Source organism: Manacus vitellinus, unplaced genomic scaffold (assembly GCF_001715985.3).
Source record: "Manacus vitellinus isolate BGI_N305 unplaced genomic scaffold, ASM171598v3 scaffold_13_pilon, whole genome shotgun sequence".
In the NCBI taxonomy this organism is placed as follows: Eukaryota; Metazoa; Chordata; class Aves; order Passeriformes; family Pipridae; genus Manacus; species Manacus vitellinus.
Window position 1 is genome coordinate 5,658,643 of NW_021938999.1, and position 24,802 is coordinate 5,683,444.

Sequence of the window (24,802 nt, forward strand, 5' to 3'; positions counted from 1 at the left end):
GGAGCGGTGGGTGGTGTCTGCCCCGAGTGCGAGTAAGCACGGTGTGCTTACCGTCCCTCATTGTCTGGGATTAAAGAGCATTCCTGTGTCTTTCTCTTTTTAATGGTCTGCATGAAAGTGCCCATTGAGAATGGAATTCCTTTTCCATTGTGCAGGGGATCCAGGGACCAAAGGCAATTTATTTGAAGAGGAGGAAGGTAACTAGGATAGAGATTGGTAATCAAAAAGTTTATGTTATCGTGCTTTTCATGTTTAGCTATCCTGCACCTTCATAGTTGTTTTTTTTTGGTTTGGGGGTTTTTTTTGCCTCATACCACACGAAATAGCTGTCTTTATGTACTTTTGTTGATGGTGAGGGAGAACGTCTGCTAGTGACTTTCTTCCGAAGAAGCTGATGTAATTCTAAGAGAGGAAGACTGTGATTAACTTTCCTGGTTTATATCCTGCAGTCTTTGAGTCATAAGAGGCAGAAAAGTGCTTACACAAGTGCATTGATACATTATTGTTTGCAGTTAGTGTGGTATCTTTGTTAATGTTGAATGGAAACTTGTCTTAGTTTGCCCTTTTTCAAACTTAAATCCATGGTCGTGATTTCTGTCGATCTACAGGAGCAGGCAGGAGGGAGAAAGATACCTGATAATTACCTAGGAGAAGCAAACCAGAAGTGGTCACAATACCAAGCCTGACAGAGTCCAAGAAGTGTTTGGACAATATGCAGAGGCACATGGTGTGACTCTTGGGGATGGTCCTGTGCAGGGCCAGGAGGATGATCCTTGTGTGTCCCTTCCAACTCAGCATATTCTGTGATTTTGTGAATTTGCTATACAGAAATATAGTCTTAATCTGGAGTATTGCAAACATTTGCAAACAGACGGATTTTGAAGAAACAAAACACTACTTTGGCTTCCGGGGCATTTAAGTTATTCACACTAAATTTGCATGGAATTTGTCCAGAGAACTACCAATTCCAATTCTATGTGCACTGCATTGTATTTGTAGGGTATCCATTCTGTGTTTAGCTGAGGTTTAATTTGTTTCCTAATCGACTGTATTTACTGTTGAGGAAAGATGCTTAGTTGCTAGCCCGATCATCTTTTATCATTCTGGTTCATACAGTTTATTTGACTTTTGCAACAGCAGTCCTAAATATTTAAGCAAGAATGCTTATATTTTTGAGTATTTTCTTCCTGTTCTTAGTATCTGCTTGAAGCCATGCTTAAAAATCTTGGGAACCGAGTGGGTTGGAGGTCTTGGAAACTGAGCATTAATGTGTTTTTCTGTGGTACTGGGCTAAGATAAATAACGTGGACAAGTTACACATGTTTTTGATTTCTGAAGGCCACCTCTTGTCCCTTCCTTGGTATTGTTTTTAAAACAGTCTCTATTCTCAGGAGCTGCTATGAACAGATACACAACCGGTTAAGATGTAGAAAGGGGCATTAAAAATATCAAAACAGACTTTCACATCTAGACAGAATTGAAATGCAATTATATGAGGTAAACATGATATAACCTATCTGTTTTCCTTGATTGGTGAGTAAAGACAGACATATAAAACAAAGTCATATAAAATGAATCCATTCTGATCTGTAGTAAGTTGCTGTACATTGACACATCAGTGTGTTTTAGATGAAGAATCTGTCATTATTTGCTCACAGTAATAAACAGAAATCAGAGCCTTTGTATTAGCTTTGAGTATATATTTATTACCTCTGAATTATAAAATCTGTATGGAAACTGGGAACTAACTTTTAATGTCCATTAAATTATCAGTATGTTTTTGTTTTTAGTCATTGGACCTTCTATGGCAGCATTAGTGGTTTAAACTTTTTTCCGCAGTTAAGAAATCAGTATGATTGTATCCTATGTTATTTTACAGAATTTAATTATTAAATATTTCTTCCAAACTTGTTTGAAAAGGTGGAACCTTCATCTTTTGTTTATATAGAGCAGATCAGAGATCTGTCATGATTAAGCACTGACTGTTGTCTGGTTTTATACTATAAAAATAAGTAAGAGTTAAGAATTGTTTGTGTAAAAGCCAGATCTATGAGCAACACTGTTGCCAATTCACATTGAGAAAGCAAGGTCAGTTTGTGAGAGCGGATAGATCCTCTCAGGAACTAGTCTTAGGGTTAGCTGCTTAAATTGTTAGTCTTCCTATAAAAGGAGTTCCGCCAGTACTTTGGAGGTGAATCTTTAAGATTGGCATCATAGACTAAGGAAAAGACAGATGCCCTGGAGTACTTCTTGTTGTTCCATTGCTTGCTATTTTCTTCCTTGAAATAGATACACTAGCCTTCAACAATAGTTGTGTTTTGATCTCTGTATTTCTCTGCTATTTTGGCAATACATGCTAACAATAGTTGTGTTATTTTAACTAATATGCAGCACTGACTCAAAGTTCAGAGTTGAAACAGTGAGGCCCTATTAATACTTTAAGGCAGTGATTAAAGGTTGTGGTTTTTTTCTGCAGCTGAGGTTGAATGATGCTATTTATTATTGATTTATTGAGAAAAAGGAAGGAGTGGTATAGAATTTTATACTTGACCTTATCAGTCAAGTTTATAATTATCATATTTTTTGCAAACATTTGCTAGTTTATAATTATTATAATATTTTCAACCCTCATACGAGAAAAACCCCACACAGTGTGAAGATGTCAAAAGGTAGAAGTATGGAAGCTTTTAATTTAGAAATTTTGTGACCAAAACTCATACTTGTCTGGGAAGATATCTTTTTGTATGGTATGTGATCTTTTTGCAGTAGGTCATAAACTTGAAAACTGTGTTAAAGAGCTTGGGACTGGATTTAAAGAGAGGGAGGCTTTTATCTGTCCTGTTGATCTGAGAACAGCTCTTGAAGAATCTGTTGAGGGAGAAGGATGTGTGTACCTGCCTACTTAAAAGCAGGGAGCACATTTTGGCTCTAAGTCAAATTTGCTTTACAGGTGGAATATTTCCTAGTTGCACTCCGTACTGCACCACATTGGGCACTGCAAGTTCAATTATGTTCTTGTCATGTTTTGAAGAATAATAGGCTCACTAACGATTGCAGAAAGTTAAAAAAAGTAGAGGGCTGTCAAACTGCATGCTTGCCAAATTCAGAAGTATGTGCATTTTTCTAGCTTTAAGTATAGGTGTAGTAATTATAACAGTAGACAACGTGGCTGTTCCAAATTGCACTGGAAAAAAAATTAGTGGAAAAACTTGGTTTTCTTTCACAATTGCATTAGTTCTTTTGAAGGGAGGTCTGGAGGAAGTAATCTATACCTGTTGAAGAAATCTTCTAACTTCAGGCACCCTTAAGGTATTAGGAAATACTGTATTAAAGGTTTTCTTCTAAGGTAACAAATGCCGGGTTTTTTTATCCGTGGCACTTCTGAAATGCTTTGTTCTCATGCAGCAATCTTGCAGATAGCACTTTTGTAGGATTTTTGCAGCAAGGATTTTGTATAGCTGTGTTTACTCAGAGAAGCTGTTATTTAGAAGATCAATTGATCATTAGGTTAAATTTGTACAAAGCAGTGTGAGCAGTCCTGTTGAGTAAGAGTGACAGTCTTGGTTTTGTTTCTTTTTAATTGAGTAGATATATTGGGGGCTATAGAACTGAAGGTTTTTTTCCTTGCTGCGTATTTTAATATGATTGTTTGGAGTTCATAATATTAACTGTTGCTCTAATTTTAGGTAAACATTACCAAATGAGGAGAAAAGGAAGATGCCATCGAGTATCGGCAGCCAGGCATTCTTCTTCCCCATGCAGTATTAAACACTCCCCCACACGAGAGACCTTGACATATGCTCAAGCTCAAAGGATGGTTGAAATAGAAATTGAAGGCCGCCTGCACAGGATCAGTATCTTCGATCCTTTAGAAATTATATTAGAAGATGATCTTACTGCCCAGGAAATGAGTGAATGCAACAGCAATAAAGAAAATAGTGAAAGACCGCCAGTTTGTCTAAGAAGCAAGCGGCATAAAAATAACAAAGTGAAAAAGAAAAATGAAGCTCTTCCGAGCTCGCATGGTATACCTGCTACAACAGCTCCTCTTCCAGAACCAAAAGTACGGATTGTTGAATACAGTCCCCCTTCGGCTCCTCGGAGACCTCCAGTTTATTACAAATTCATTGAGAAGTCAGCAGAAGAACTTGATAATGAAGTTGAGTATGACATGGATGAAGAAGATTATGCATGGTTAGAATTGATAAATGATAAGCGGAAAAGTGATGGAGTGTCAGTTGTTTCACAAAATATGTTTGAATTCCTTATGGATAGGTTTGAAAAAGAGTCCTATTGTGAGAACCAAAAACAGGGTGATCATCAGTCTTTAATTGATGAAGATGCAGTGTGTTGTATATGCATGGATGGTGAATGTCAGAACAGCAATGTGATCCTGTTTTGTGATATGTGTAATTTAGCAGTACATCAGGAATGCTATGGGGTGCCATATATACCTGAGGGCCAGTGGCTCTGCAGACACTGTTTGCAGTCCCGCTCTCGGCCTGTAGACTGTGTGCTGTGCCCAAACAAGGGAGGTGCCTTTAAAAAGACTGATGATGATCGTTGGGGACATGTGGTGTGTGCTTTGTGGATTCCAGAAGTTGGATTTGCCAATACAGTTTTTATTGAGCCAATTGATGGTGTCAGGAACATTCCCCCAGCCAGATGGAAGTTAACATGCTACCTCTGTAAACAGAAAGGTGTTGGTGCCTGCATCCAGTGCCACAAAGCAAACTGCTATACTGCATTCCATGTGACGTGTGCTCAAAAGGCCGGTCTGTATATGAAAATGGAACCTGTGAAAGAACTAACTGGCAGTGGAACAACATTCTCTGTGAAAAAGACTGCCTATTGTGATGTACATACTCCACCAGGTTGCACACGGAGACCTCTGAATATTTATGGAGAAGCTGAAATCAAAAACGGTGTTTGTAGAAAGGAGGGATCAGTCAGAACTGCTAGGTCTACATCAAAAGTCAGAAAAAAGACAAAAAAAGCCAAGAAAACAGTGGTTGAACCCTGTACAGTTATGCCAACAGTATCTGCTCCTTATATCCCCCCCCAGAGGTAAGCAAACTATGCAAGCGAGAAGCCTTTACTTAAGTATCTGCTTGATTTTAAACCAGTGCTTTTAGATGCCGACTTGAAGTTTTTGTACATTTCTTACATGCGTTCCTTAAAGGCCTTTCTCAGAGGATTAATGTTAATTATGTACGTTGTACTTTGATGGAGTTGCATTAAAAATGCAGTCCCTTCCTCAGAGAAATTAAATTAGTAAGTGATCAAGTGGTCTGTCTTGTCCTCAGAAATCCTTTTTTTTTTTTCTTTGTCAGAGCAAGTCATATTGTGTATTCAGTTGGCATTCACTGTACTTTTGAGAATTAACCCCTGAATACAGAATAGCAGATGTTAAAATATATTAAAAAATATTAAAAAGACTAGCCAAGTTCAAGGTTAATTTTACTTGTAGTTTTGGAATATGAACTTCTTTTTCTAATTTAAGAGCCTCAAAATGAAAATTACATGTGTGTCTCTACATTTTGAATCCTGTTCATCTCACCTAAATTAAGTTTGAACTTATCCTGTAAGGTCTATATGTAAGTGGGGCAAAAAACCTTCAAGGAAGTATTTTCCTGTGGGGCAGAATAACTTCTCAGGATTTTTTTCTGAAATTTGTATTTTTCCTTTTGCAAATGCAGTAGTGTTTATCAAGTCTTGAATGAATTTGCTAACTTGCAGACTTTTTAAAGAAAAATTAGCAAGTACGTGATGGTAAGTTAGTTACTTAATGTAGTCATAGAACCTGAAATGTTCAATGATGTTATCAAACATCTGTCATGTAAGTGAAATGCTTATGTTACAACAAAAATTAATTAATACATTTGACAGTTTTAATACTAATTGTGTCTTCGCTTGCAAAATTATACTTCATAAGGAGTATTAGTGTGTCTTTTGCAGTTCTTCCAGGAGTTTTTTTATCTGAGTGCGAATATAAGCCATGAACACCAGAACTGAAATTGCTTCTTACATTTAACATGCTGTAGAAAGCAGGGATGTCGCAAGTTATGTGTTCATAAGTAATAACAGAATTGGGGTAGAAACTAAGTTTTTAATATCCTAATTTTAGGAGTTGAAAAATTCAACATAAACTTCAGTTATGTGTATCTTAATTTAAAAGAACAGTAGCATCTCTTTTCAGAATTCTTTCTGTTAATCTGAATGAATGCATTTCAACAGCGGAAACAATTTGCATCTGGGATTTGAGCAATGACAGAAGTCTCTGTGGTAGAAAGATACAGTTCTGGCTTTTCTGAATGTTTGAGGCATAATATACTTGGACTGAGAAAGGCAAAATTGGACTACTGGGACAAAAAACAAATTTGTTTTTCTGGAGTATTTGATTTTTTCCCTAGCACTTACAACATCAATGTATTTGTTTACCCCTTGAATTTAATTCTTAGTAATTTAAGAACAGTCATTTGGAAAGTTTCTTGAAACAGGCACCACTTCCATGTGGAGGCTCATTTGCATTCAGAGTGACAGGACTCTGAATGCAAAGGCAATGAGGGCTTTTAAAATAATGCAAGTAAACTATGCCTTTTAAATAGCTGACTCACAAGTCTCAGGTGGTGGACAATTATAGCTGGTTAAATTAATCTAAATAAGTACATGTTTTGAGACAGCAGTTCCTTCCTGTAAGAAGTTTTGTTAACGTAAGAAGCTATTGACTGACTTTGACAAAAAGCTCCCACGTGGTGCTTACAAACATCAGATTCATTGCACTGTTCTCTGTTATGATTTGCTTGGTAAAATGGTATATTTGTTTAGTGATGCACTGCAGCAAAGCTGAAGTTGATAGTAGGCAACTAATACTGCTATTTGAACAGGAACTGTTGTCCGTGGAAGGGGGGAGTTGGTGTAAAAGAATTTGGCTTCATTTTAATTCGTACAGTCCCAATTGGTAATTTAGTGTGGTTTTGTTTTGCTTTTTTTAAGACAATATAAGGAAGAACATGAGCTAAGAGTTGAGGATTAGAGTGTATGTTCTCAGTTGTGCCTCTGGCAGTTCTTCCCATTGGTAGCTTTTAAAACAGCCAGACTAAAAATATTTTACCTTAGTTTGATTTTTTTTTAGATGCCAGGAACAGAAATACAAAGACTTTTTTTTCTTTTTTTTTTTTCTTTTTAATGACTAAATTTCTTTTTAAGACTACAGAGAGGTTCAGCTTTCTTCTGTCTATGCTTATTTCCATATTTCTCAAAACAAGTCTAGTTCCTGTACTTTTATGTCAGATGTGTAAAAAATGTGCACAGTTTAAAGCTATTTTAAAGTTGAGCTTTATTATAAATCGCTTGTCTTCAGCTGAGGGAGACCCTTGCTTAAGTACTCACTGTAGTGTGAGCATGCTTAGTTTTAGATAACTGATACCTGATACCTGAATTAAAAGCAAAACAGCAATGGGCATATTAAAAGGAAAAGTGATTATGGTGCAGAGCCAAATCTCAATTGTCTAGTTTTCTTTGACTGTTCTTCTTTTTAAATTTTCTTTTTCCCTTTAGGAAACACTAGTGTTTCTGTAGGAGTTGAATACATACCCATAAACTAATAAAGAATTACGTGGATCAATTTACAGCAGTCTTCACTTAAATGATCCCTGTTCTCTAATCTTTTTTAATATACTTTTTTTCCCTTGGAGCTGAAGCACGATTTGTCTTTTCAAAGATTTCAAGGAAGAGCAATTAAGGTCTTTATATTACCAGAGAAGAAATGTATACACTCAGAATTTATTTCTTTATAATAAATATTTATTTATACACTCACTAGTACTTTTTTCCTGAAGAATTTAATATTAATGTCTTCAGCATCTGTTGAAATTGAGACATGTGGAGATGTTTGGTTTGGTTTACTTTCTTAATCATTAATAACTAGGCTACGTCTCCTTGGCATATTGCTGGCTCTTCAGAGTTGGTAGTTGAAAAAGTATACAAATGTGAAGATCAAATACTTGGTAGATGTAGCCCCTGAGCACACCTGGTGAAGCTTGAGGAAAACCATCTTCCCATTTATATTTAGTTTAAGGTAGAATGTTCATGTGCTGTTTCCTTTCGCAGACAGTGAGTGACTGTTATATGAAAGGCTGGGGATTGTAATAACATCGTCTTTAATAATTCTGTTTTCCAAAACACTTATCTTAAAGTTCAGGATGTGTTAAAAAGACTGATGTAGAACAACAGACTTCATAATTCCTACAGAATTTTTGTAGCTCGTGAATTTCTGTTTACCTTTGGGTCAGGTTTCTATACTACTGCCTTGAATGATTTTGATCAGAATTTCTTACACAGATATCATACTCTAAGCTTTTGGCTGTTAAATTACATAGATAGTGTCACTCTGTAGGTCATTTATAGTCTAATTATATAGCCTCTGGGACTTTCATCCAGTCATCAGCGGACTACTGATTTAAGAGTGTACAATTGGAAGCTGCTAACCAAGATAGGAGATGAATGCTTGCTTCCCATCTCTTTTTTTTTTTTAAAGTTTATTTATTTTTAATGCTGGTTCTATTCTGTCCTGTTACCTAGGTTTTTTAGAAAGCCTATACCTGAGTGTCTACTTCCAAACATGCAGTAGGTCATGTTAGAGCCTTAAGGTGGCTTCAGGTTTCAGTGCTGTCAATACTGACTTGTAACTTGCTTAGCACTTTTAGTATATATGTAGGATGTACCCCAGATCTTCTGACTTTAGAAAAGTGCTGCTTCTTTACTAGGAAATTCCATTCAATTTTTGCTGAAATATAGAACTGTTGAAGGTTGTTGCTTACATCTTTTACATTACAATACTGCTTGTATTCATCAGCTTTTTTGATTGTTTAAAGGCAGAAATGAGCTTAGACTAAAAGTCACGTTTCCCACAGGACAGAACAGCTGTGCTATGTGGGGAGGAGGGTGAGGAAGGACTTTCTCAAACTGTCCCTCTGTATGAGAGGGACAGACAGTACCTGCACTTCTTGGCAAATGGTGGTGAGAAAAGTGTCCTCCCAGTAGCTAGTTTGGCTGAACAAAGTGGCAAATTTGTTCTGGCAGTGTAGTATTCCTACAGGTGGTGTGTAATGGTTGAATTTTGCCCAGTTGATAGATTTTTTTTTTCCTAAAAGAATACTAGAAACATTTAATTTTGATTGCAGGTCCAGATTTGACTTTTAGGGTTGACTTGCCAATCTAAATCTAGCTTCTTGTCTCTCTTAGTTGTCTTGTACTGACTCTTTGCTCTTTTCTTGTGGACTTTTTTTCTTTCTGTAGCTGCTCATCCGTGTTCTTTATAACTGTTACCTTATTCAGCGAGCAGAATGGATACACAAACCAAAAGGGTTACAGTGTTACCTAGGAAAACTATGTGGTTTTTCTTGTTTTGGAGTGCTTGATTTTTTAGTACAAATAGCATTGTTTTTCTGTAGTCTCTTGATCTTATGTGTCAAAAAAGGCATTTAAAATGTGTTTACCTGTTTGCAAAGCCAGTGTCAATATCCATGTTCTTTAAAAATGCTGTGAAACTATGATATTGTAGCTGTATACCTGGGGGAAAATAGAATGTGCTATAAAATATTTAATCTTTAATATTTTCAAAACATACACTGAGATACTGTGTGATCTATGCAAGTATTGCTGTTAATTGGGAGCTGATATTTTAAAGTATATAAACATTTACTTTCATCTTTAGTTTCTGTTTCTACATGAAATATTTGAAATTAAGAAAGTATTTGAAATGCAATACTTGTACAGACAACAAAAATCAAGTAAAAAAGCCCTACTTTCATAAGAAGTAGGAACACTGTAGGTTGTTGCATCTGGTGTGTTGCATCATAATATTAGAAGATAATTAAAAGGTTGTTATGAAAATAGGTAAGTAGTAGCAGACAACTGAGAGCAAAAATTACTGAGACTCTTACAAAAATGTTTTCAGCTGTCTTTACAAGTCAACATTTATGTTGTGCACATTAATCGATTATGTTGGCCTTTGCTTTTATTAGAAAGCATATTGCTCCTGGTAGTAAAACTGGATTTCTGTCACTGTGTGTTTCGAGGCAGAATCAGTATTTTCTTTTGGTTTATAATTTATCTAGTTGAGCTATCCTGAACTTTCTCACCAAGTAATTAAATGTAATCTTACTACATCAACAGAGGAATCTTGACTGTCTCTAAAATGAAGTAGGGACCAAAAAAAAAAAAAAATAAACAGAAACTGATGAAAGGCAATATAAGGCAAAAGGAACATTTACAAAGTCTTTGGGACACTGTTAGTCTGCATTCACCGATGATGCTTCATAATCATATTTGTGGCTTGTGGATTCTTTTGGGGATCTTTTAAATGTTTTTTGGGTACTGTGTTTTGGGGTTTTTTATACATTCAGAAAGTTTTCAAGTAGAGGAAAAGAATAAGAAATTCTGCTTAAAATTCAACATAAAAAAGCCATTGAAAAATACTGCTAGAGCCAGCACTGCAAAGAAATTGGAAGCTGAATAAATCCAGATTAATGTCTGTTAGCTGTTTGTCCTTGACTTTACATGTATGTATACATTCACAAAACCATATGAAAACACTTATTTTAATTCCAGGGGTGCATGATGTGTGACTGTACCTAATACTTAGGTGTACCTAATACTTAGGTGATAGAATCACCTGGATGAAGTGGGAAGGGATGCTCGCAGTTATAATCCACTTATCTTTCTTGTCAGATTGTTTGACTTTGAAACTTTTGTTTTACATGTAGAAACTACTGCTGATGTCATCTTGATCTCTTTGCTTAAAAAAAAAATAATATTCCCTAAATCAAGAAAAGAGCTACTGTGGTGTTCAGTAATTTTGCCTCAGTGGCATTGTATTTATTTTGAAGCTAGTTTGTCTTGACTCTGGTTGGCTTATTAAATAAGGATTAATTAATATACTTGAAAAAGTGTGATTTATTTAGTGAGTTGTAAAAGTAGATCTTGATTTGGAGTAAAAATAATAGTATATATCTGATATTAAAAGTCACGTGGTTGATGTCTGAGGGGTGATTCCTCTCCCCCCCGCAAAAAAAAAAAATCCAATGCTGTCTCATTTAAATATGGCCTTTTTATAAAATAGATATAGGAATATGCTGTACATATAATTTTTTTTGTTCTTCTCTTTATTTTGCATGTACAGGGCAAAGAAACTTAAAACAGATTAATACATTAGTTCTGTAAGGCACATCGTTAGTATTCTAGAGGTTTGGTCTGCAATGATTATATATGTGATAATGCATTTACAAAGATAAGATTTGAGTGATTTTATTTTTCAGAACTTCTGAGTTTCACCAGTTGTGTGAACTTATATTAGACTTTTTTTTTTTGGTGTCAGTTAAAGGGAATTGTGTCTTGTGCTATACAAAAACATAATTTTCAGAATGTATCGTCTGAAGAACTGTCTCCTGGCAGTTTTTTTTTTTCAATGGTCAAGTTACAGAGTGCACAAAAATTAATAGATAAATACCGAGTTTTCTTTTATTACAGATCAGAAGGTGATTTTTAGTTAATACATCTGATGTGAATTTAGCATTTTGATATTAGATTTCAGAATCATTCTGGTTATGATTGCTACAAAAAAAAAGAAGGAAAGGGAAATATTCTGAGTAATTTTAAGGAAAAGTCATTATAGATGTATAGGAAGTGACAGAAGTAAATTATGCATGTGATTTTTCTGAGAAGAGGTTTTCCAGTGTGATGGGGTTGGGGGTTTTTGCATGGTTTTTGGTTTGGATATTTTTGTTGTTGTTTGTTTGTTATTGTTTTGGGTTTTTTCCCTTATCCAAAGATTTGGAACATCACAAATGTAATTATTAGAATAGAAATAAGGTAGCCTGTTATAACTAACAGAGATTTGACTGAAATAACACAGCATTTTCTTCCCTCTTCAGTGTTCTACTTTTCCTGTCCAAACAAAATTTTAAAAGCTGTTTGCTCAAGAAAAAAACATAAATATTTCACAGTCATGTGAAGCAAGAGAAAGTGCTTCCTACATGCTCACTCAAAGTCAAATACTATTTAAATACTAGTAAATGTGGAATAAAGAATAGCAGCCTGGAGGGACTTTCAGGCTTCAGAAGATGTATCAGTGGATAAAATGTTGGACTCTTACTTAGCCTAGCACAAAAAGGCAAAATCAATAGCTAGAGTTTTAAAATATACAGACAAAAAGGAATAAAATCTGGAAAGTAGTTATAATTAGGAAAGTGTGTATTTTTTACGTGGGAATTCCGCAGACTTGCATTGCCCAGAAGTTTAAATGAAATGTCTTTTCAGGAGTTGATATGTACTCTGTTGGGTACATAGCTGACTTCTACTCAGTACAAAAGGAGTGTTATCCTTTTTCAAAAGGAAATAAAAACATGCAAATGGATTCTGATTTTTACATAGTTATTCATTTATATGTGTTGTCTTTAAAGTTGATCAGAACAGTTTGTTTGGGTTTTTTTTATTTTTAAGTTGATGTAGTTTTATTTTTTATTGAGAGATGGGATAACAAAACTGTATGTCTTCACTGTTTAAAAGAAAAAAATAGTATATTAAAAGGTGAGTTTGGCAGCTGCTGCCAAAGATTTTCCATGGGAAGAGTAGGGAGAGTTTCATCTGTCCAAGCAGGCTTTCTGATCTTCAGAAGCTGGAGCTTGGAGGAATAGTTGGTAAGGCTCCAGAAGTAATTCCAGTTTCCCAAATAAATGCTTCCATAGCTTGTTATTCTGTTTTTCTACTACGTGTCATTGGAATTACTATTATTGTTCATAGGTAATTTTTGTGTCTTTCCTACTTCCTCTGAGTCTTGATATTTGTGGAACTTTGCTGAGCAAGGCTTGAAAATTCAAGTGTTCTGGAAACTTAGTTTACTTTGTTGAAATCTGTTCAATTTAGTTTGTTTTTTTTTTTTACAATTTGTTCTACCGGGTTTTGGAAATGTATCTGCAATCTTTGTTTGGGAAAATAGGGTTATTTTATTTGCTCAGTTAAGTAGAACATAATTGGATTGTTTATAGGTATTACCGTAGGTCAAGAGACGTGGGTATTTTCGTGATATTGAATGAAATGTAAGAGTATTATACAGTTTTGGTGTCTTGCATGTATGTTTAATACTACTGTGCTGGATAAAGGAAGATGAAAAATAACAAACAGATGGAACTGGAGGCTCAAGACAAGTACTGTAATTACAATATAAGGTTTAGTTCACATTTAAAAATTGGTTTTAATGGGTATTTGATCTTAGTGTAGGTGTCCAATTTATACAGATTTTCCTATTAAGTTCCTTGTACTTGAATTACTATAGTAATGCTGTCAAAATCACATAGTTGCTCAAGGAAACGTTCCCTCCAATTTATGTTTCAAAAACCAAAGAATGGAGAGATGTTATAGAAATCTTCATGTCATCATCATGGCTGGGCTTCGCGAACAAAGATTTGGGAAGGGCTCTACCCACGTTTGTTGCAAAAATCATCATGTATTTTGATACTAACACAGTAACTGTGGGGTTAAAAAAAAACCCCAAAAATAAAAAAAAAAAAAAAACAAAAACAAAAACATGTATGGTCTGTGGAGTGGTTAGGGATGATTAATAGAAAGGTGGCTGATTATCTTTCATTGGCTTTCTTAAGTTAAACTACCACATTTTTAGTTACCAAAATACTGGTTTCATTTTCCCTGTAAACCTTTTGCCATAGTTGCCCCAGGGACATATAACTGAAACTGGGAGAGGAAGGTAGTCATGAGTTGAAGAATAAAGCTGTGAGATTGGTGATGTGAGAAAAGCACATCTCTTACACTGACAAAAATTATTCTATGCATTTGTATAAAAGGTGAAGAAACAAGAACTGAGTAACACATTCAGCTCTTTCAATGCATTGACCAGTGCATTAAGTATATCACCCCTTTACAGGGTAGATTATCCATTGAATGTCTCCATGTGAACAGGAGACTGTAGGCATTATTTGAAAGGTTCAGTTGAAAAAAGACCTTTCCCTGTTTAAAGACAAGCAGGGAATTGTACAATATCCCCAGACCACGTTTGTAGTGCACACCAGTGTTTTACAGTCGGATACAGGCAGGGCTGGGGAAGGGAAGTAATACTGGCTTTCTCAGTTGGCTGTGGCATGAATAAAACAGTTCTGAAAAATGTGTTGACACCTGTGTAGTTTTGGTATGTAGCTCTAAAAAAAGGAAAAGAAGAGTGGGTATGACTGTTACTGCCAAAACATCGAAAGGCTGCAGTGGTCATCAGCTTGAAACCTAAAACTTCTTTTATGAAAACCAGTTATAGAGCAGCAGTTACTGAATTTCATGGGAACACAGGCACCTTTTAAAGAATTTTATAATTTCTCTATCAATGTACTTCATTTTAAATCACTGGTAAGGTGAGGGAAAATTACAATGTTTTTCTCCCAGTACTTTTGGTATACTTGACTTGCCATTAGAAATTAAAACAATACAGAAAGCTGTTCTCTGCTGATGTGCTTATGCTGGGGAAAGGTTCAAGGGCAGATGGATACCTTAGAAAAAAAATTACTTTGCTGAGGTGTTTTGTGTAGTTTTCAGAGGTGCCTTAAGTTCTATAAACCTTGCCTCTGCATGGGGGATTTGTCAGCATAGTGTAGCAATTAATCCTGTCCTGTGCAAGCCACATCCTGGATTGCAAAATGATAAAGTCTTCAAACAGCTCTCCCTTACCTGCTCTTCAGTAATTTGTTACAGGGGAAAAAAAAAAAAAGGAAGCGAAATGTGCAGCAAACTCTGTTAGGGGTAGGAGCTTCAAACTCAGTACCCAGGGTGTGCTACTTCTAGGGTTCTACAGCAGCGGTGTTTCATTTCGCCTAAACAGCTGTATTGTGTGTCATAATTTAAAGCCTTTGGGACAGTTAAAGTCTACTTGGAAGTACCAAATTAAGCAAAAATATGATTGAAAAACTGTGATACAGTTACTGATTGTTAGGGTCTAACAGCAGATGTAACTTCCTCATTACGTCAGTAAGTTCATAGTGTAGAGGGTCTGTAGATACCTGCCATGTGAAGTGTCTCAGACCTCTATTTTGAGAAGTATGTTTCCACTATCTGTGTGTGGTGTCTAAATGGAATAAGAACAGCCATTATTTGGTTTTATTTGGAGGGAAGGCAGAGAGGAGTAGTTTCTAACACCTTCTTAAGTAGTTTCTGCACTCCGAATTACCTTCTGTTTATTTGTAATTTTCAAATTGGGAGAGTATCTACTGTGAACATCTTTCTTATGCTTATTTTAGCACTTTACTATTATACTTATCTATGAATAGATCAGTTCATTATGTGAATGGGCAAATGTACTTAAAGCTGTAGTGAAAGATGTTTGCTTAGTCTTGCCACATCAGATGGGCATGAAGCCAAGGCACTTTTCTTCATGTTATGATTCTCTGATCTTTCCAAATCAGTTTGTATTTGGCTGTGCTTTTTTTGACTTGGTTCAGTAGGTTTTACTGTTTCCAAGAGATGTGAAAGTAATTACTTGATTTTGATTGTATTCCGTAATTAATTGTAATTAGGTCGTTTGAAGTTTAATATGGTCACATCTGTTCTGCATTGAGTAAATCTTTTTGGAGCCTGTATCTGCCCTCCAGTGAAAGACTTAAAAGACAGTCTGAAGTCCATCTGCAGGCTTTCTAAGCTTTAAACTAAAATTAATTTTAAGACTGCCTAACTGGCATAGTTATTAATTGAAAAAACAATGTCACAGAGGAACCAAAAGACACAATGACATTGCATTCTGAGGAAAATCTCTGTTCATTCTGCTTTTACCCAGTGATGACTGAAAGCTCTGTAGCCACAGTTAGTGTAGCACTGAGTAGACCTATTGCACCTTATCTTCTACACAGCTCACAAAAACCCACCAGGGATGGATGACTTCTGGTGAACTCAGGGTAGACTCACTTGTCTGTTTGTCTGAAAAATATTTAAGTTTCCCAGACATTCTTAAAAATCATTTTACCCAAGGTTTACTTACAACTTGACATTTTGTTTAGGTATTTGACTACTTTACTTTCATCCTTACCTGCAAAACTGTTTTATTCCTAATATTAAAAGGGAAAAAGCAGCAAAATACTAGTATGTGATACCTGATAATTCCTCTACTACTGATTGTAGAGTTTTGCTGTGGGTAGTAATATACTGAGTGAAGAATTAACAGATTTTATTGTTATTATCTTTTCTGTAACTGTTTTACATCAACTCTCTCTCCAACTCACCCTTGCCCCCAAATGAATGAACAATCTCTCTAACAGTAAAGATGATTGGTGCCTTGGGGCGTCTCCTGTTAATTTTGCAAGGGCTACCATTGGTAACAAATACCTGAATTATCATACATAACCACTAACATTTTTTAATTTTTTTTGGTTGTGATTTTAAGATACTGTAGGCACAGAGGGGTGAAGATCTGTTTTAGATAAACTTTTTTTTTTAATGTATATTTTGAGAGGCCAGTGTCATGTGTGATACTTGGACATTCTAACATGTCATTATTTGAAAAATAAGAGTCAGTATTGTTGTGTGTGATGTTCATATAGCACTCTCCTAGAATATTTGTAAATGAGTATATGCAAACAGTATTTGCATTTGTTAAAAAGAAACCTGGAGAAAATATTGATTGATCTTGATAGTTTGCTTAACTATCGTCCTCACTTGTGTCTTTTCTGTGTGCTGTTTTCATCGTATGTGTGGGGTAAAATAATAACTGTTCTTGTGTTTTACATTTTCTGTTCTGTTTATTTGTCAAAAAATTGATATTAATAGATGAGTAATACAAGCCTTTTGCTGCATGTTTTTATGTAAACAATTTGAAGACATATGTCTTTAAAATGAACTAATTCTTTGTATAGATGGCAACAAATGATATGAAGACTTTCATAGTGTTTAGAGCTTTATTTCTGATTTTATTTTCAATAGGAAAATTATTCTGAAATGTATATAAAGTTTTATTCTCAGCCCTAATCTGGGATTGATCTTCAAATAATGATCATGAAAAAATTGATTCCCATTCGCTTTATAAAGTACCCTAATATATTTGGTGGAAACTACGGTGTCAAGCAGATGTATTTGATTGTAGTTTACTGCTCAGAAATAGTTGTGCTGGAAGGGATGTTATTGAAAGAAATTAGTAACATTGTGATTACTTCTGGTTTTACAGTTTTTATATATTTGATGTTTAACTTCTATACTTGATGTATAGACAAATATGTTTTATGCTTTGCTGTGAAAAATACAATATCAGTTTTTCCATGTTTTAGATTAAATAAGATTATGAATCAGGTGGCCATTCAGCGAAAGAAGCATTTTGTTGAACGAGTGCACAGTTACTGGTTGCTTAAAAGACTGTCTAGGAATGGTGTTCCACTGTTGAGAAGGCTGCAGTCCAGTTTACAGTCACAAAGAAACACACAACAGGTACGTGACATACTTTTTACTTATGAGTAAAAAATTAACTAGGAAGTAAAAACTTTCTCTTACTCAGGACTGAGCAAATTATTTACCTTATTCTGAAGTGATATTGCCTATATTGGCAGTTGGGAATTATCTAATACTTTTTAATTTGTGACATATTAAAAAACATTGTGTGGATTTTTCTTTTGTTTTGCTTAAATGTTTCACAAAAATACTGTCATCACAACTGTCATAATATCATTATGTTTTCACTAGTGTTGTGGTTTTCTGTAACTCATTACTCAATGTGCTATGAGTTAGATAAGAAAAAAAGTTATTTTAAATTCATCAAAAGGTGCAATGCATATGTCATGTTTGACACTTGAAAAAAACAGGTAAAGGGTTAGACAGCTAGTTTACAGTTTTCAAATTCAGATCCTTATTGCCCACTGTATTCAGTAATAAGAGAACAAAGGGCAAGTTGCTGATGAATTTCAAAGACATATTTCAACTTTTAGTTTCACCTTTGACACAATTGTGAGATTGTAGACAAGCATAAATGTATGCTGATACATTGTTCCAATAAGACCCATCCTAGCTACAATATGTCTGGATTGGTTATAAACTTGTACACACTTACCAGTCAAGTGCTGAAAAACATCAAAGCAGTGACTCCAAATATTCTATTGTTTTGGTTTCAAGTCTCAGGGTAGCTTAAAAAGTAATTAAGACTCCTGAATTGTGTATATAGGTCCGTGTGTGTAGACCTTGAAATGCTGATGCATCATGTTATGGAGCATCCCAGTTACCTTTTTGTAACTGAACAGAATATGTAGTTGGCTGTGTTCTTTCCATTCTCCGAGTGTTGTTCTTGTAGAATAGTCTCTAAAACTTAAAAATTAATTTTATAATAATTTGCTTGTATTAAATTGAGATTTCCCTCCCTTTAAAGCTGAACTGTTATTTTTGTTAGAATTGTATTTCTATTTGCTGATTAAGTCATTATTGATGTCATAAAAATACCATGGTCAACACTGCTTCCTGATTATTTGATTATTTGATCAGTCACGTTTGTGTGTATGTATTTTTTTTAGCTTTTCATGTGAAAAACTAATTAATAATTCCTAGAACAAATGAGGTTAAAAAGGACCTCTGGAAGTCGTCTGGTACAACCTCCTTCTAAGCAGGGCCACTTAGAACAGGTTGCCCAGCACCACGTGCTGCTGGCTTTTGAATATCTCTTAAGGGTGGAAACTCCACAATCTCCCTGGACAGCCTGTGCCAGTGCTTGGTCACCTTCACAGTTTAAAAAAAAAAACCACAATGTTTAAGCAGTGTTTCTGATGTCCATTCTCACTTTGTACCCATTGCCTCTTGTACTGTCACTGGGCACCACTGAAAGGAGCCTGGCTCCATCTTCCCTACAGGTATTTTTGTGCATTGGTGAGATTTCTACCCCCCTGAGCCTTTTCTCCTCCAGGCTAAACAGTCAGGGCTCTCTCAGCCTTTCCTCATAGCTGGGATTCTCAAATTCTATTTAACTGTATTCCTTTTAGGTGGAATTAACTTTGAATATAAGTTGACTACTTGTTTATCTTTTTTCATTGCTTCTGTATTGCTCCATTTTGATACTATTTTTTGGGTTGTAATTTCTGTAAAATAATTTCATATTCTACTTTTAATCTTTGATTAGTCTTTTACTTCTGCACGAGAAAGTACTGTTCTGAAGAGTGGAACCTGGCAGTTACCTAATAATAGTTGAAATTCATTTATTCAGAAAATAAACTTCTTTTTAAATGAACTCGAGTTCCTAAAAGTAGTAAAGTCAAGCACAGAAATGTAGGGCTGTTGTGGCAGTATAGAACTAGACCATTGTTATTGTCTGAAAAAATAAGACATGCTAGTTGGTCTTTGTTAAGTATGTTTTATACTGAGATGACATGCAGCTGTCTGCAACATTTCTAAATATTTAAATAGTCACTACCACAATAAAACGATTATTGTAGTTGATGTTTGATTAAACTAAAATAGACCTTACATAGGACCTGTTTAAAATTCCATTGCCTGTTTACACTTCGGGGCAAACACTATTTCTTTATTTTCTTTTCTAAATTTAGAATGATTCTTAAGTAAGGAAATAATGAAAATATTTTCTAAATAAATTAGAAACCATTTATGTTGGTCTGTTAAAAATTGGGGCACGTCTGAGGCTATTCTTTTGAAAAGAAAGAAGAAAGTTTCAAGCTGAGCTAAATGTCAAATGATTCTGTTGATGAAAAATGTGTAGGTAGTGCTTTTCAGTGAGTAGCAAGTGTCCTGTGTATGACATTGTGTCTTCTCCATAGCACCTTCAATATGTATTTATTAAAGCAGTCATAACTCCAAAACATTTAGTACATTAGTCATCTTTGTTACTCCTAAGTATAAACCAAATTATAATCAAGACCTTAATAAACAGTTGTGAGAGCACCTCAGAATTTTTGAGATAGAGATGATTGTTTTGTTTATTTCAATCCAGATGGGAAAATTATTTTTATTTTATGTGAGAGGTCAGAATATCAAGAAACCTAAATAGGTTTTCAGTCAATTAAAGAAACATAAACACTGATGTAATATAGATGCAGAGCAGATTTTTTTTAATTGTTATTTAAACTGAAAAGAAATTTTATGAGGAACCAAAACCCTGAAAATGGTTTCAAGAGGCCTGGTGGAATGGGGGTTTGATCCCTTCTCTTTGTTTACTAGAACAAATTTGACGAAGGGAGAGGCTTTTGTGATTTATATTTACTTCCAAATAAATGTGTTCCAGAGCTCAGTGCTCTGATATGCTTTTGAAGGTGATGTTTATTTCAACTAAGAGTTCTAAACCAGGAGAGAAGGTCTTGGTGTATATACACTGCCTCACCATGTGCAGGAACTGCACATTTTCTGAGAGAATGTTTTATACTGTCACTTCTCTCTCCACCTAGAAATTCAGGAAATGTATTGGAATACTCCTAATAAATTTATGTCCTCATTGTTTTAGCTTTTTTTCTGTACTGAAAAAATGCTCAAATAAAAATAAGGCATGAAATTTAGGTGTAGAAGCCTGTTGCTGCTGTAATGAGGTTGGTTGAAAGGTGAAATTAGGAGAAATAAAGTAGAAGGTGCTGGTGAGTTAAGACCATACCTGCACTGAAGATTTCAGTAAAAACACAAGTTGCAACCAATTAGATGTTTTTGACTGATTGGCATACAAGTGCCAGCAGAGGGTCTTAATAGAACTAATTGTATTGCTCAAGGTCCAGTTTCATCACTGTAATTCTATTTTTCTTTGGCTTATATTAAGTTACAGTCTCTGTAAGGAGTGAGGCTGTTCTGGTGTATTGACATCCAGAATAAGGAGGGATGTGTTGCTACAGTACTCCTGATAGTATGCAGGGAGACTCGTAGCATATTCCTGGTGAGATCATTTCTCACTTGATGCGTGTTCTGTGTGTAGACTTAAAAGTGTTTACCTTTTCCCTCAGTATTAATAAATGTTTAAGTATTAGCTTTGCTAGATAATACTATGTTCAGCAAGAACTAAGTCCATCAGAAAATCATAGAATCAAAGAATAGGTTGGGAAGGACCCTAAAGATCCTAACTCCAACTCCCCTGCCATGGGCAAGGAAACCTTTCTCTAGAAGGTTGCTCAATGCCCCATCCAAACTGGCCTTGAAAACTGCCAGGGGTGGGATATCCACAGGCTTTCTGGGCAACCTGTTCCAGTGCCTCCCTACCCCCACATTAAAGAATTTCTTCTTAATATCTGACTTAAATTTCTCTTCTTTCAGTTTGAACTCAGTATTCCTTGTCCTATCAGTACAGTTCCTGATTAAGAATCCTTCTCTGAACGAGAGTTTCTTTATAAATTTTTCTTGTGTCATTAGCCAGATGAAACTTCCTGGCTTTCAGGACAGTTATGGGAAGAAAGACTCGGAAGAAGATGAACTCTTTACCAGAAAGTTATTGGAAACTTTCCGTGTCAGAAAGCTAAAAGTTTTGAGAGAAACTATTTCTATCTTAAGTTTTTACTGGCTGGGTGTTGAAAACCAGTGCTCTTTTCAACTTACCTGGATCTTTTAATTTAATTAAGGTGTATGTTGTATGTCAGATAATAAATAGCTTAGGGCAAAGGAGGGTGATCTTAGCTATTATAAACAGTCTGCCAACATAACTTTGCATAGAAATGTCAAAAAATTGGAGGCTTGCTATTAATCCCCAAGCCAGAATGGCATTCAGGAGAGGAATGAATGTGTGCACTAAAAAAAGGCAAACAGAGTGCTCTTGATACTTTATGTCACATCTTCAGATTTAGGTGGATGTGTCTATTTTATGGAATGAAGTTGATCAAACAACTGATTCAAGTACAAGAATTTTTATTTTTTTTTTGAGTGCAGCTGTACCTTGAGGTTTAGCCAAATACTTGTGTCAAATGAACTACCCTAAGACCTGCTGTAACATTTTTTTCTTGCTGTATTTAAATTTCTTGACCCACTCTAAAACTAGTACGGTTTTCTGGACTGAGCTTTCAGCAGGCTCAGTTGCCCAGTTCCATAAATTGTGTAGTTATATAGGGAAAAAGAGCGACTCTGAATGTTTGCAAGCAAAGGGAAGACAAGCCGTCCACTTCTGGCCATCACCACAACTTCATTTTGGTCCTGTAAAATGGTAGAACTGAAAAAATAGTATAACTATGTCAGTTAGGAGTTTAGTTGCTTTTCCACATGTGGGATCTGTACTGGGACACGAAGGGATGGAAGAGAACAGCAATTAGTGGCAGTGTAGAACTTGCTTTTTCAATGAGTCTCTGAGAACTTTAAGGAATTGAAAATGTGCATATTAATTTTTTTTTTCTGTCAGAGTTTACTTTGAACTATTCTGACCCCAACCAGTTAAATTATTATGTCTACATCAAGATTTAAGTCCTTGAAAGAAATGATAACTTTCAGTTGTAATAGTCATTGGGAAAGGGAACTAGAAGTTTCTAACTCGTATTTTTAGGTTGGGGTTTTTTTGTGTGTTGTGGGATTTTTTTGTTGTTTTTTTGGGGTTTAGTTTTTTTTCTTACTGAAAAGAGGAACAAACAGTTGTTTTCAGATTGCTATATTCTAATGCAGAGATAGTTGATAGTTAAGGATTTTCAACTTCAGTGAAGTCAGAGATTTGAATAAAACTAATTTTGTAGCTTTCATGTGTACTTGTCTTTACTTTTACAAAGTATATAAAGCAATAAAATATGATGCAGATGATAGAATCAGAATGTTGCTAAATATATTAGATAATGGTTTTAAGCTGCCATTTTTTGCAATTCTGTTTTTTGAGCCTTCGGTCTGAAAAATTGCACAAGGTTTCTTTAGAGGACCTATGGTACTTCTAAATTGTCTTTCCTTAAGGAGGTTATTGCTTTTAGTGTAATAATTTGTAATATTATTTATTGTTCATCTGTTTAGTCACTTTTCTTTATTCCTCTGTCTTCTACTTTTTTATAACTTATGGAATTTACTGTTTTCATTTTAGCTTTTAAATTTTCCCCACAAAGATTACTTATCAAGTGTGTTGCATTATACAAGTTACCAACAAGCATACAAGGTTTTTGATGTCTTTCAGAGACTCTTTTATTAAATACTCATTTTTAAAATGTAATAATAATAATTTCCCAAAGCAGATGTTTCTTTTTTGTACTTGGTACTGATATCAGGACTTCTGTTTCTTTATGTCCTCATATCTGGAGAATTATCAATACCATTTGAATTCTCTGAGAGTTTTCCAATATCCTCCCTTTTCCTTATGAAAAATAGTAAAGACTAACAAGAAATGCTCAGGGATTTGTATGTACAAATCAAATTAAATACTGCAAGTGTTTAAACGTTACTTACTTTTAAAAATATGTAAATTAAATTGTCATCCATTCTCTGAAAGGTTCTATTACTGCATTATTTATCTGCAGTACCATTTGAAGTTACCATATTATCTGATAAACAGCTTTTCATCTCCTCTGTTCCGAAGCCATAATGATTTTGTTCTGTTACAAGTGTGTCCTAATTCTGCTGAATGTGGGGGAGGTGGACTGTGTTGACCACAAGAATAATTTGTTTCTTCCAGCCTGGAGTTTCTGATGAAACTTATGTTGTTTTCCTGGTTTGAATTTTGATGCGAAAATGCCATATTGTATTTTGCAGCTTGTTATCTTTGTGGGTTGCTGTTTGCTGTATTGCTCCTTCTCATGTAAATAGCTGTCACCATAGGAATGCTTTCCAGTTTATAGATTTTGTTTTCAGATAGACCCCTGAGAAACTTTAGAAGATACCCTGACCAGAGGTTTTCTTTTGTTGCAGTATGAAGCTTATGATCAAGTGCCATAACTATAAGACAGTAGTTTCTCCCTTGATGTGCATACATCCTGTAGTTGCATAAAACTATCTTATAAAAAGAGGTGCGCATTTTTCATTTCATGTAAACTTTTTTGATTCCTTTTTTAGAGAGAAGATGACGAAGAAATGCAAGCCTTAAAAGAAAAATTGAAGTACTGGCAGAGGCTGCGCCATGATCTTGAAAGAGCACGATTGTTGATAGAACTTATACGTAAGCGTGAAAAATTAAAAAGAGAACAGGTAAATGGAGCATCTTTTAATTTGGTGAAACTTTTCTGAAGGAAATAATTTAAATATTTTCACATGTAGTTTTCAGTAGAAGGACTGCTGTCTTTTAATCCTCATGTAGGATCAAGGAACGTATGTGCATGTGTGCACTCAAACTGTTTAAAATATATAAAATTTTCATAGAGTCATAGAATGGCTTGGGTTGGAAGGGACCTTTAAGATCATCTAGTCCAACCTCTCTTTAATGAACAAGGACATCTTCAATTAGATCAGGTTGCTCAAAGCCCCATGCAACCTAACCTTTGATTTTCCCAGCAATAAGGCATCTACCACCTTTCTGGCCCACCTGTTCCAGTGCTTCACAGTCATTGTAAAAAAAAATAGAATTACTCTTTATATTTAGTCCGAATCTACCCTCTTTTAGTTTAAAATTGTTACCCCTTGTCTTGTCACTACAGGCTCTACTAATCAGTTTGTCCCCATCTTTCTTATAAACTCCCTTGAAGTACTGAGAGACTGGAGTAAGGTCTCCCCAGAGCCTTCTCTTCTCCAGGCTGAACAATCCCACTTCTCTCAGCTTTTCTTCAAAGGAGAGCTCCAGTCCTCTGTTCATATCTGTGGCTCTCCTCTGGACTCTCTCCAACAGTTTCATGCTATTCTTATGCTGGGGCCCCCAGAGCTGGATTCAATACTCCAGGAGGGCAGAGTAGAGGGGCAGAATCACCTCCCTCAGCCT

At 35.2% G+C, this 24,802-nt stretch overlaps 1 protein-coding gene across 4 annotated transcripts in view; it reads left to right on the forward strand.

Moving 5' to 3' along the window:
* BRD1 (bromodomain containing 1) overlaps positions 1-24,802 on the forward strand; it is a 63,401-nt gene that overhangs the window by 7,149 nt on the left and 31,450 nt on the right. For all 4 annotated transcript variants that reach the window (XR_001920081.1, XM_018068001.1, XM_018068002.1 and 1 more), the window contains 3 exons: positions 3,687-5,067; positions 17,310-17,466; positions 23,947-24,078. Coding sequence is in view for 3 of the 4 variants with exons in the window: in XM_018068001.1 (XP_017923490.1) it covers positions 3,701-5,067; positions 17,310-17,466; positions 23,947-24,078 (1,656 nt within the window). In the remaining variant the exon portion in view is untranslated. Of the gene's footprint in view, positions 1-3,686; positions 5,068-17,309; positions 17,467-23,946; positions 24,079-24,802 lie in introns of those variants that run through there.